At 47.0% G+C, this 13,799-nt stretch overlaps 1 protein-coding gene and 1 non-coding gene across 7 annotated transcripts in view; one reads left to right on the top strand and one right to left on the bottom strand.

Annotated features, from left to right (window-relative positions):
- Positions 1 to 13,799, top strand: part of SLC7A6 (solute carrier family 7 member 6) — a 40,545-nt gene that overhangs the window by 11,262 nt on the left and 15,484 nt on the right. For 5 of the 6 annotated variants that reach the window (XR_010114152.1, XM_055299248.2, XM_055299246.2 and 2 more), the window contains one exon: positions 1,254 to 1,812. Coding sequence is in view for 5 of the 6 variants with exons in the window: in XM_063611652.1 (XP_063467722.1) it covers positions 1,254 to 1,812 (559 nt within the window). In the remaining variant the exon portion in view is untranslated. Of the gene's footprint in view, positions 1 to 346; positions 455 to 1,253; positions 1,813 to 13,799 lie in introns of those variants that run through there. The other variant, XM_055299247.2, reaches the window with a different exon arrangement.
- Positions 11,311 to 11,417, bottom strand: LOC129457881 (U6 spliceosomal RNA). The gene has a single exon (XR_008649426.1). It is a non-coding gene; the product is annotated as a U6 spliceosomal RNA (small nuclear RNA).

Below are 13,799 nucleotides of genomic sequence, written 5' to 3'. Positions count from 1 at the left end.
AGGAGTTGAGGGAGGGAGAAGATCACGCTGGGTACAGGGTCAGGAAGGTGCTTATTTTCCTTTGATAGATTCTGGGTCCTTCATAGGTAGGTTAATGTGGAATCCAACATGAGGGCATGCTGGGGAAGAAAGCAAATACACCAATGGCAAATTAGCCCTGGGTCGGGATGCCCCTGGATGTCCTTTTTCCACCCTGTCTTATTACGTAACCCTTCTCTTTTGGGTACTTTGGAAAAAGAAAGATGTTGAATGGGCAAGCAGCAACATGGGAAAGTAAGGTAGGTGTTGCAGACACAGTGATACACAGGCATGTATTTTTTTTTTTTTTTTTTTGAGACCGAGTCTCGCTCTGTTGCCAGGCTGTAGTGCAGTGGCGTGATCTTGGCTCACTGCAACCTCTGACTCCCTGGTTCAAGCGATTCTCCTGCCTCAGCCTCCTGAGTGGGGATTACAGGTATGTGTCACCATGCCCAGCTAATTTTTGTATTTTTAGTAGAGATGGGGTTTCACCATTTTGGCTAGGATGGTCTCGATCTCCTGACCTTGTGATCCGCCTACCTCGGCCTCCCAACGTGCTGGGATTACAGGTGGGAGCCACTGCGCCCTACCAGGCGTGTATTTTCATGAGGGACTTCCCCTTGGTTTAGTCACTACAATGATGATATGCCCCTGTCTTAGCATCTTTCTCGCCCCTCCCATCACCTCCTCATGTTCTGTACTGGCCTGAGAATAGCTGCAGACGTCTCCATGTCTCGCTGGATATTGCAGAAGTCCCAGTTTATGTTTGGGTAGAGGTGAGTAGGCAGGATTACCTAGATATGGACAGTGAGAAGCCTTTCAGGCTGGTGATGACTGTGTACCAGGTACAGAGACTCTGGTCTTCTCTGCAGGACAGGTTTTTGGGTTTTAAGCTGGTGAGAACAGAGCAGAAATCTATAACTCAGGGAGAATCCAATCGTTGGACAAATTTAATGCCAGCCTACTCTGGGCTGCAAGACAGGTATTTGTCATTGGAAGTCGTCATCATATCATGCCTGAGCTCTCATGGCGTCTTTCTTGGGAGCAGTGAAGGTCTACCCACTTCTATTTCCCTGTGTCCTATGGTGGGAACTGAGACAGGCCTATTGTAGTTAGGGCTGTGTGCATGGCATGCTGTCCCTAAATAGGAAGTGGGCAGGGAAATCTGGTCTAAATAGAGCCTCACTAGCTCCTGCCCTAGACTGACATACTTGCATACTTGTATTCTTTGCCAGGCCACAGTAAACACAGGTGTGCAGGAACTGTTTGTCATGGAAGCCAGGGAGCCTGGGAGGCCCACACCCACCTACCATCTTGTCCCTAACACCAGCCAGTCCCAGGTGGAAGAAGATGTCAGCTCGCCACCTCAAAGCTCTTCTGAAACTATGCAGCTGAAGAAGGAGATCTCCCTGCTGAATGGGGTCAGCCTGGTGGTGGGCAACATGATCGGCTCAGGGATCTTTGTCTCACCCAAGGGTGTGCTGGTACACACTGCCTCCTATGGGATGTCGCTGATTGTGTGGGCCATTGGTGGGCTCTTCTCTGTTGTGGGTGCCCTTTGTTATGCAGAGCTGGGGACTACCATCACCAAGTCGGGAGCCAGCTACGCTTACATTCTAGAAGCCTTTGGGGGCTTCATTGCCTTCATCCGCCTGTGGGTCTCACTGCTAGTTGTTGAGCCCACCAGTCAGGCCATCATCGCCATCACCTTCGCCAACTACATCATCCAGCCATCCTTCCCCAGCTGTGATCCCCCATACCTGGCCTGCCGTCTCCTCGCTGCTGCTTGCATATGTAAGTGGGGGCTGAGATTGGGAGGATGTTGGGGGGTGGGGGGTACTATAATAATGGTACTTTAGGCCAGGCGCGGTGGCTCATGCCTATAATCCCAGCACTTTGGGAGGCTGAGGCGGGCGGATCACCTGAGGTTGGGAGATCGAGACCAGCCTGACCAACATGGAGAAACCCCGTCTCTACTAAAAATACAAAATTAGCTGGGCATGGTGGCGCATGCCTGTAATCCCAGCTACTCAGGAGGCTGAGGCAGGAGAATTGCTTGAACCTGGGAGGCGGAGGTTGTGGTGAGCAGAGATCGCGCCATTGTACTCCAGCCTGGTTAACGAGCAAAACTCTGTCTCCAAAAAAAAAAAAAAGATACTTTATATTTGAATAGCATATTTTGCATTTTGGAGGGGAGGGAGGCTTCTTACCTTTTGAGGAAGTAATTTTACCAGTCATTTGGTCCTGAGAGATAAGTAAGCATAAAGGATGGGGATGGGAGAAGTTTGAATCTGTTCATGGCTTTGGTGCCTCATATTCCTCCTCTCTTGGCTGCCCTTGTTCTATTTTGTGGTCTGTGTGACAGGTTGGGGCATGTCTTTTATTTGTCTTGACAGCTGTTTTGATTGAAGTCAACATCGCTAGTTGTAAGCCCAGAAAAAAACCCCACCAGTGTTGAGGCCTTTATTCTGTTGCTAAAGGAAAAAAAATAAAGAGTTCTTTCATTTCCCAGATTTTTATCTTAAACCAGTTAAAGTCATCAGTGAGAAAATAGGCTTCACTAGACTGTGGGAGTCCTACGGTGTTAAACCTCAGGCCCACAGGACCCTTTCCTGTCTGCCGTTGCTGCTCTTTGTGGCTTGCTCTGAGCAGCAGGTACGACAACAAAACGCCTTTTCTTCCTAGTGTATCAGACTTCTTTACACTGACTTTGTAAACAAGCTCTGTCTGCGGCCACATTTGAGTTTCTGCAGATAGAATCTGAGAGATCCCAGTCGATCCCTCTTTATTTTCCTTCTTCCCTTACGGGGTAGTAAGGAGAAAAGATTGCAGTGAATTTACCCAGCCTTGCAGAACTAGTGTTTTAAGTGAGAAAGGCCCAGAATTCTATGTTCCTTAGCACTGTACTGCCAGAGGTACTTAATAATATTCTGTTCTTTCCACATCTCTGCTTGCAAAAGCATTGGCAGTATATGCAGTTTATCCAGTGTTAAAAATAGCCTGAGAGTACCTTGGAGTTAGCAATAAAGGACTGTAGAATACCCATGCCTCTTGACTTTATGGAATTTGTTAAAGACAAATTAAAGGGAAAACCCTCCATATTCCTTGGGATAGTGAGGGGGAAACACATACCCTTAGGATTAGGGAAGGCAGCTGCTCAGCTATATGTCTGATAGGCTTTGGCTAGGGAGACTCTGGTCTGACTGAGCTTTCTAAAAAAGGGAATAATTTTCTGATTATAAAATATGTTTATTAGGCCAGGCATGGTGGCTCACGCCAGTAATCCCAGCACTTTGGGACGCTGAGGTAGGAGGATTGCTTGAGCTCAGGAATTTGAGACCAATCTGGGAAACATCAACATGGTGAGACCCTGTCTCTACAAAAAATCAAATTAGCTGGGCATGTTGGTGTGTGCCTGTGGTCCCAGCAATTCAGGAGGCTGAGATGGGAGGATCTCTTGAGCCCGGGAGGTCAAGGCTACAGTGAGCTATGATCACGCCACTGCACTCCAGCCTGGGTGACAGAGCAAGACCCTGTCTCCAAAAGAAACAAAACAAAACAAAAAAACCTCACAAAGCATGTTTATTTAGAAAATTAAATTACTCTTAAGTCATCCAAAATCTACCACCAAAAGAAGAGTACTTTTTTTCTTTTTTTTTTTTTTTTTTTTTTGAGATGGAGTCTTGCTCTGTTGCCCAGGCTGGAGTACAATGGCACAATCTCGGCTCACTGCAACCTCTGCCTCCTGGGTTCAAATGATTCTCTTGCCTCAGCCTCCTGAGTAGCTGGGATTACAGGTGCCTGCCACCACACCCAGCTAATTTTTGTATTTTTAGTAGAGAGGGGGTTTCACCATGTTGGTCAGGCTGGTTGAGAAGAGTACTTTTATTTATTTATTATTTATTTATTTTTTTGAGACGGAGTCTTGCTCTGTCGCCCAGGCTGGAATGCAGTGGGGTGATCTTGGCTCACTGCAAGCTCTGCCTCCCAGGTTCACGCCATTCTCCTGCCTGAGCCTCCCAAGTAGCTGGGACTACAGGCGCCCACCACCACGCCCGGCTAATTTTTTTGTAGTTTTTTAGTAGAGATGGGGTTTCACTGTGTTAGCCAGGATGGTCTTGATGTCCTGACCTCATGATCCGCCCACGTTGGCCTCCCAAAGTGCTGGGATTACAGGCGTGAGCCACCGTGCCCAGCCAAGAAGAGTACTTTTAATAGTTTGATAGTGTACTTTCTTTTCTTTTGTAGACTTAGCACTATACTTTGCTTATAATTTTATATTCTGCTTTCTAAACTTAGTACATCACAAGCTTTTCCCCATTTCATAAAATGTTCTTCAAAAGCAACACTTTTTAGTGTTTTTTTTTTTTTTTTTCTTGAGATGGAGTTTCGCTCTTGTTGCCCAAGCCAGAGTACAATGGCATGATTTTGGCTCACTGCAACCTCTGCCTCCTGGTTCAAGTGACTCTCCTGCCTCAGCCTCCCAAGTAGCTGGGATTACAGGTGCGCTCCACCACGCCTGGCTAATTTTTTGTATTTTTAGTAGAAACAGGGTTTCACCATGTTAGCCAGGCTGGTCTTGAACCCCTGACCTCAGATGATCCACCTGCCTCAGCCTCCCAGAGTGCTGGGATTACAGGTGTGAGCCACGGTGCCTGGCCTAGTGTTTTTTAATTAAAAGGTAAAACATAGATTTTACAGATAATTTTAAAAATACAGAAAAACAGAAAAAATTAAGAATCGCCCGTGATTTTACCTCCTACAGTACTCTTGTTACTATTTTTTAATTAAAAAAATTTTTTTTTTGAGATGGAGTTTCACCCTTGCTGCCCAGGCTGGAGTGCAATGGCATGATCTCGGCTCATGGCAACCTCCGCCTCCTGGGTTCAAGCGATTCTCCTGACTCAGCCTCCCGAATAGCTGGGATTTCAGGCATGTGCCACCACACCTGGCTAATTTTGTATTTTTAGTAGCGACAGGGTTTCTCCATGTTGGTCAGGCTGGTCTTGAACTCCTGACCTCAGGTGATCTGCCCACCCGGCCTCCCAAAGTGCTGGGATTATAGGTGTGAGCCCCCACGCCTGGCCTATCTATTATTATTATTATTATTTTTTTCTTTTTTGAGACAGAGTCTTGCTCTGTCGCCTAGGCTGGAGTACAGTGGCGTGATCTCTGCTCACTGCAACCTCTGGCTCACTGCATCCTCTGCCTCCCAGGTTCAAGAGATTCTCCTGCCTCAGCCTCCCGAGTAGCTGGGAATATAGGCGCGCACCACCATGCCCAGCTAATTTTTGTATTTTTAGTAGAGACGGGGGTTTCACCATGTTGGTCAGGATGGTCTTGATCTCGTGACCTCGTGATCCGCCTGCTTTGGCCTCCCAAAGTGCTGGGATTACAGGCGTGAGCCACCATGCCCAGCCATAAATACCTTTTGAGGTCATCTTTTCTTGTAGGTTGTATACTGCTTTATAAAATTTAAAAAAAAATTAATATTGGCTGGGCATGGTAGCTCATGCCTTTTGTAATTCCAGCACTTTGGGAGGCTGAGGAGGGAGGATCACTTGAGCACAGGAGTTTGATACCAGCCTGGGCAACAAAGCAAGACCCCCACCTCTAAAAAAAAAATAATTAGCCAGGCATGGTGGCAGTGGCAGTGGTGTGCATCTGTAATCCTAGCTACTCGGGAGCCTGAGGAGGGAGGATCCCTTGAGCCCAGAAATTCAAGGTTGCAGTGAGCTATGATCATGCCACTGCACTCCAGCCTAGGTGACAGAATGAGACTTTGTCTCAAAAAAAAAATTTCATATTTAATCTCTTTCATCAGATACTCTTAGAAAATATGGTTTGAAGATACATAAGCAATCTCCAGGCAGTATAGTATAGTAGTTAGGATTGCAGGCCTCCATGCCAGACTGGATTTAATTTTCAGCTTTATCATTGACCAACTGTTGATCTTGGGGAGTTAACTAATTGCTGCCTCGATTTTCTCTTTTATTTTTATTTTTTGAGACAGAGTCTTGCTTTGTTGCCCAGGCTGGAGGGCAGTGGCTCAATCTTGGCTCACTGCAACCTCCACCTCCCAGGTTCAAGTGATTCTCCTGCCTCAGCCTCCCAAGTAGCTGGGGTTACAGGTGCGAGCTACCATGCCTGGCTAATTTTTATATTTTTAGTAGAGATGGGGTTTTACCATATTGGCCACACTGGTCTTGAACTCCTGAGCTCAAGTGATCTGCCCACCTTGGCCTCCCAGAGTGCTGGGATCATAGGTGTGAGCCTGTAAGTGTGGGCTGGCCAGCCTCTTTCATTCAACATGTACTTTCATCCAGATTCCTCAGGATCTGAATTCCTGCAGGCTTTCTATCCTAGAAGCACTGGCTTTTCCAGAATCCAGGCCTGAGGGCAAGAACTTGCTTGTCATAGTAATGGCCAAGTCCTAAAACCATATTCTCTTCTGACTAGGGTAGGCTTTAGGGTTCAGCTTACTTCCCTTCTTGGAACTTAGGTTGCAGTATCAGGCTTTCAACAGAGCTAGGATATGCTGAGAGAGTCTCCTTGAGTAGAGGCGGCAGTGGGAACAACATGGTTTCAGGAGACATAAATTGCATGAAACCAATGAGGTTATTTGGGGGAAAAAAACCAAAGGTCTGCACTGAATCTAGGGTAAGACTTCGGTAGGATAGGAGAATTAAGTTAGTCTTGAAATTGAGGCATGAGAGGGGTCCCGCTTGTTGGTTGGGAGACTGCCTAAACAAGTTATGGCCACGCCATTCTAGACACTTAAAGTTCCATCCTAGAAGGGAGGGCCCAGGAAGTCTGTATATAACCAACTCTAGGGCAGAGGCTGCAAGCCGGTGGCCCGTGAGCCAGACTTGGGCCCCAGAGATAGATTTGTTTGGTTTGTGGTATTGTAAATAATTTTGAATTAGTTGCCAACATTTGAAAATCAGGACTTGCCTTTTCTCTTGAAAAATCAAAAGTTCGGGCATCGTTGGACCCAAATTCCTGCCCGATAAAATAAGCTGGATTTCAGCAGTCGTAGCTCCTTTAAAAAAAAAAAAATTTTTTTTTTGTTTATTTAAAAGGAGTATCCCTATGTTGCCCAGGCTGGTCTCAAACTCCTGGCTCAAGTGATGCTCCCGCCTCAGCCTCCCCCAGTGTTGGGATTACAGGCGTGAGCCGCTGTGGAGGGCTATGGCTCTTTTTTTTGTTTGTTTTTTTGAGACGGAGTCTCGCTCTGTCACCCAAGCTTGGCTCTCTGCAAGCTCCGCCTCCCAGGTTCACGTCATTCTTCTGCGTCAGCCTCCTGAGTAGCTGGGACAACAGGTGCCTGCCACCACACCTGGCTAATTTTTTGTATTTTTAGTAGAGACGGGTTTCACCATGTTAGCCAGGATGGTCTCGATGTCCTGACCTCATGATCTGCCCACCTTGGCCTCCCAAAGTGCTGGGATTACAGGCGTGAGCCACCGCGCCCGGCCGGCTGTGGCTCTTTTTAAATGGAGTATGGACTCCCCAAACCACTGTAGTCCTCCACTTCTTGTATTATACCCAGATTTTCTTGCCTTTGCTCACTCATATTACTTTCCTGGCCCCTGACGGCACTGCACTTTCAGATCCTGGCTTTCTGGCTGTACCCCATCCCATTCCCAGGTTATACTGGCAAGGAGATCCAAGCAGCTTTTTGCAGATTTTAGGCTATTTTATTTTACCTACTAATTATCCTAGAACAGTGGTTCTTAGCCAGAGGGGAGTTTATCTTCCAGGAGACATTTAGCAATATCTGGAGACACTTTTGGTTGCAATAACTCCTGGGAGGGGGTGCTTTTTGCTTCTAATGGTAGAGGTCAGGGGTGCTGCTGAACATACCACCATGCACAGAACAGCTTCTCATAATAAAGACTTACTTGGCCTAAAATGTCAATAGTGCTGAGGTTGAGAAACTCTTGTCTTAAGGGTGCACTCTGTTCATATGTATTCTGGGGTTTTGGAATCTTACGTGGTGAGGCAGGGCCATAGGCTGCTGACTGAACTCAGTAAGTTTAGGGGCTCATACTCACCTGTGAGACTAATGGGGAGAAATGTTGGTTCTTGAGGTAGGTACATAGGGTCTCCTCTTTGCCTAGGTGACCAGCAGGATTCACAGTAACCCAGGTGCCCAGTATTATAAGAGTACTTGATTTGACTGCAGAAGGGTGATGTTTTTGCCTTGAGTGTTGTCAGCCCATTTAGCTTTGTGGGCTTTGACCTCGGGATCCTCCCTCTTGTGTAGGCTCATACACATCAATGGGAAGTATTTGCTTTGAAGATGTCAACATGGAAGTAGTTCATTGCTGACACAGCAGCATCAAAGCCCAGTGCCTGCTCACAGCTGAGACTCCATTCCCCCTGAGTTTGTTTGGCAAGGGTGACAGTGAGCAGGAGGAAGAGAAGCAGGGAAACTGGGAAGGATGAGACTGGAGGGAAGAAGAAACACTGTATAATCCCTGAATATCCATTGTTTCCATGCTTTCCTGCTTTCTTGGACCCAGGCCTGGTCAGAGTTCTCAGTACAGAAGACACGCTCCTCATTTTGGCTAGTTGCTATGGACAGACAGCTTTCTTGTTCTGAGAGTGACACGGGGCTAGGGAGGACTGGGTCTTGATCATAGTTGTTTCAAGACTCCAACGCTATATATTGTTTGAATGCTTTCATAATGGGACTAAATGTATTTGTGTAATTAAAAACAAAGACACTGGCCAGGCTCAGTGGCTCATGCCTGATAATCTCAGCAGTTTGGGAGGCCAAGGCAGCAGGATCACTTGAGCCCAGGAGTTCATGACCAGCTTGGGCAACATAGCAAGAACTCGTCTCTTAAAAAACAAAATAAAACAAAAAACCACAAAAAAACAAGGATACTTTAAAAAAAAGACACATACATTACATATTTATATACATCCCAGGAGGTAGCTACTGATTCTGGGATCCCCATTTGGAAGGGTTTACCTCCCCTGGAGTGTTGGAGAGCATTTCGCTCCTGAATGTCTTGTAGTTAGTTGTCCCCTCCCTACCCTGCCTTTCTTCCTTCCGCATTTTTTTTTTTTTTTTTTTTTTTTTTTTTTTTTTTTTTTTGAGACAGTGTCTCGCTCCGTCACCCAGGCTGGAGTTCAGTGGCGCGATCTCGGCTCATTGCAAGCTCCGCCTCCCGGGTTCACGCCATTCTCCTGCCTCAGCCTCTCTGAGTAGCTGGGACTACAGGCGCCCGCCACCACGCCCGGCTAATTTTTTATATTTTTTAGTAGAGACGGGGTTTCACCGTGGTCTCGATCTCCTGACCTCGTGATTCGCCTGCCTCGGCCTCCCAAAGTGCTGGGATTACAAGCGTGAGCCACCGTGGCCGGCCCCGCATTTTTTTTTTTTTTTAGACGGAGTCTCACTCTGTTGCCCAGGCTGGAGTCCAGTGGCGTGTTCTTGGCTCACTGCAACCTCTGCCTCCCGGGTTCAAGCGATTCTTCTGCCTCAGCCTGCCGATTAGCTGGGACTACAGGCACACGCCACTATGCCCAGCTAATTATTTTGTATTTTTAGTAGAGACGGGGTTTCACCATACTGGCCAGGCTAGTCTCGAACCCTTGACCTTGCGATTTGCCTGCCTCGGCCTCCCAAAGTGCTGGGATTACAGGCGTGAGCCACCGCGCCCGGCCTTTCTTCCACATTTTTGTTGTTATTTTTTGTTTACGGTTGCACTCCTTTGTCCTTGAATGCCCCTTTATAACACTCAAATTGGAAGGTTTCCCTCCGCTCTCTGTTGCCTGTGGGAAAAGAGAGTTGTGACTACTGTCAGCGTAGCTGGGAGTACAGCTTCAGATTGCCAGGCCATCTCCTCATCAGAAAGAGAGTATGAAAGGCACAGTTCTGCCAGAGGGTGCATATGTTATTCACTATTAACCTGGGTTTCAGACAACAGAAAACCTTCAGCAGCATGGCTCAAACATGTTGATGTCTGCTTCTCTCACATGTTAAAAGGAGGCAGTGTGGGTTGGATGACTTCAGTTCTTCAGAGAGCCAGGTTTATTCCTTCTGTCTTCTGCCATCCTCAGCCTGTGACTTCTAGCTGGTGGTCCAGGATGGTTACTGAAGCTCTAGCTGTCATGTCTGCACTGTAACTGACAGGAAGGACAAAGACACTGCCTTCCCCATTTAAAGACACTTTCTGAGGTCTTATATGAAATATTTGCATACATCCCGGGAGAAAACCTGGTTGCACAGCCATACCTACCTGCAGGAGAGGCTGGGAAATGTCAGCTTTATTTTGGACAGCCATGCCTTCAGCTAAAATTTCTATTACGAAGGAAAAAGGGAAGAACAGATAGAGGAAGATAACTAGCCGTGTCTGCCACAGAGACTTTGGGGATTTGTTTCTGCTTTGGCTTTCAGTCTGGATCTGCCATTCGAGTACTCCTTTCTCAGCAATAAGCTCCCAGAGAGCCTTGAAGACCCTCACATGGGTCCCACGCTCATTGGTGCAGGCTTGTCCAGCAAGGAAATGAGATCAGGAGAAGAGGGAAGGCTTGGATGTTTTAATTGTGGTAGCTGAATCTTAGCATCTGGCTTTAAGGCCCAGTTGTTGACTTTGTTTGAACTCTGATAGTTTATGGTAAGCTAGGGGGGCTGGGAGTTCTGGGAAGCAATAGAGGAGTAAGGATCAGATGGTGAAATTTTGTTTCTTAATTAGAATCAGGAGAACAGTCAAGGGACTTGGCTTCTGCTTGACAGACTGTTCTAGGAGCTCTCTGTTCTCTGGCAGGGCTGAGAGTAGGGTGAGGTAAGCGAGGTGCCTGGGGTCAGCGTTGAAGGGCGTACTCACTCTCAGGTTCCGGCATGTGGTCCCCTGAGAGTGAGTGCCCCCTTAAATTTTGTGCCCTAGGTGCCTCCTAGCTTCACACTGTCCTGGCTCTGCCTTCTGGTGCTACATTGTTGCTAATGAACTATTTTTATTTATTTATTTATTTATTTATTTATTTATTTATTTATTGAGATGGAGTCTCGCTCTCACACCCAGGCTGGAGTGCAGTGGCGTGATCTCGGCTTGCTGCAAGCTCCGCCTCCCGGGTTCACACCATTCTCCTGCCTCAGTCTCTCCGAGTAGCTGGGACTACAGGTGCCCACCACCACGCCCGGCTAATTTTTTGTATTTTTAGTAGAGACGGGGTTTCACCGTGTTAGCCAGGATGGTCTCGATCTCCTGACCTCGTGATCCGCCCCCCTCGGCCTCCCAAAGTGCTGGGATTACAAGCGTGAGCCACCGCGCCCGGCCGAACTATTTTTATTTTTAAACAAATTCTTTAAAATTTTTTCAGGGGCCATGCTAATCTTCTTTGCATCATTCCAATTTTAGTATATGTGCTGCTGAAGTGAGCACGAACTATTTTTATCTAGAAAAAGGGCTATGTTCATGGTAAACCACAGAGTGGAAAAAGTCTCCCTCCCTCTCCACAGCTTTAGTCTTTCTCCCCAGAGAAGCCACTCTGACCAGGTGCTTTTGTATCCTTCCAGCTGGTCTATTGGAATGGACTCTGCAGGCATTTACAAGCAGCCTTCTTTATTCATTAGTTTAGCACATAGTTGAATTTCCACTGTGTGTAATATTTACCTGTGCACAGAGAGGACCAAACCTGTAGGACATTTATGGCAGGATAGAAGGAAGGAGAAGGATCAGAAGTGAGACCCAGTGCCTGTTAGTGGGTCTGAGGAGTGTATCAGCTTCTCTTCCCCTTGGAGCTGCAAACCAGACGCACAGTTAGCACTGCCAGGATATTATCAGCCAGTCTCTTTCTCCATGTTTATTTCCACCTTTTTGTGTTTCTCTCCTTTTGTCCTCTTCTCTCTGTCTCTGCCTCCTTGTCTCTTATCATCTCTCACCCCTCTATCTCTGTCTTCTGTGTATTTTCTCGTTTTGTTTTTTTTTTTCTTTTTTTTTTAGACAAGTTCTCACTCTGTTGCCCTGGCTGGAGTGCAATGACTATTCACAGACGCTATTACAGTGCACTATAGGCCTGGACTCCTGGGTCCAGCAGTTCTCCCACCTCAGCCTCCCACACAGTTGGGACTCCAGGTGTGCACCGCTGCCCTGGCCCCTGTCTGTCTTTTTGTCTAAGCTGCATGCCCTCCCACTTCTGCTTCTTTTTGTGTTCTGCTTCCTATCTCTACTTACTTATGGTTTCTGTCCCTTTGTTACTAAGGGCTTGTATGTGACTTTGACTTGCTGTAGCTCCTGACCCTTCTGCCCATTACTGTTAGATTCAGTTTCTTGGTATTCCAACTCTGTGTTTCTGGGAGAGGCAATATAACAGGCTCAACTTGGGTCCCGTGTCTGGCTCCATCAGTCATGATAGGGAAGGGGGAGCAATTCCCAAGAAGGAGCTGGGCAGGTACTTCAAAACATGGCTACTGTACTGTATAGGGGCCTATGGATTACTGGTACCTATTAACTAGGTAATCTTTATGTTAGTTGATTGAGGCTTAACCCCATACAGGTAGCTTTGATCATCAGGGTAGGTCCCTAGGAAGACCTGCCAGCAGCATGCATTTCTTTGGGCTGCTTCTACTCTCCCATTTGACCACTGTCTCCCTACTCCCACATCATGATTGACTAGTAAGCACCTGTGTTACTTGCCAGTGTACTGAGTGAAAGCTCTTTGAAGCCATTGAGCCTGCCACCTGCCACCTGTGTTCATTTTCACAGGCTGGCCGTAGGCACTTCTCTCCATTTGAATGGAAGAATATCCAACTTTCTGACAATTTGCCTTGCCCCAGGGAATTGGAAGTTAGAGTGAAAATCTTACCACCTTGGTTCCAACCAGGGTTTATCAGTGCCCCTCTTTGCTTGGCGATGAGCTTAAGAAAACAACATGGCCAGGCGCAGTAGCTCATGCCTGTAATCCTAATACTTTGGGAGGCTGAGGCAGGAGGATCGCTTGAGCCCAGGAGTTCCAGACCAGCCTGGGCAACATAGCAAGACCTCTGTCTCTACAAAATAATTTTTTTTTTAATTAGCTGGGTGTGGTGGTGTGCACCTGTGGTCCCAGCTAATAGGAGGTTGAGGTGGGAAGATCACTTGAGCCCTGGACATCGAGGCTGCAGTGAGCTGTGATCGCGCCCACTCCAGCCTGGATGACAGAGGAAGACCCTGTCTCAAAAAAAAAAAAAAAAAAAAAAGAAGGAAAGAAAGAAAATAAAATTATATACTGCTGTTACCTTCTGAGAATTTGTGATCTTGGGAGAAGCATGACCCAATCACCTGAGGGAGAGACTTGAGACAGGTGTCTACATGATGATAGCATAGACACTGACCTGTGCTAAGAAGCAGGAATGCCATGTGGTTCAGGAGAGAAAGAGCTCAGAGAGGGGCTGGGTAGTGTATTTAGAGAAGGTTTTACAGAGGAAGAGGAAGCGGGGGCTGAACTAGACCTTGAAAGTGGGAGTTGCTGTTGGCTATGGCAGGAAGAGGAGGGGAGGACGTTTCTTTTTATGTGTGTGTACGGTACAAATAAGAGAGAAAGTCTGGCTGAAGGAGAGAGTGCAAAGTGGGTAGGAGTAAGTGGAATTGGCCTAGAGGATGGGCCCAAAAGATTTTGTAGTAAGATTTGAGGTGCACATAAAAGTTCTATTTTTGGATGCTAGAGGCAGTACTCACAGATGTCACTGCATTCCTTCTTGCTGGATATTTTTCTTATGTCGTCCCCATGGATCAGTCATTGTTTAGCAGGAGCAAAGTGCGGGGGGTCTCAGCACAGGACCCAGA

Source organism: Symphalangus syndactylus, chromosome 11 (genome assembly GCF_028878055.3).
Source record: "Symphalangus syndactylus isolate Jambi chromosome 11, NHGRI_mSymSyn1-v2.1_pri, whole genome shotgun sequence".
Lineage (NCBI taxonomy): Eukaryota > Metazoa > Chordata > Mammalia > Primates > Hylobatidae > Symphalangus > Symphalangus syndactylus.
This window is presented reverse-complemented; position numbering and strand designations above follow the sequence as displayed.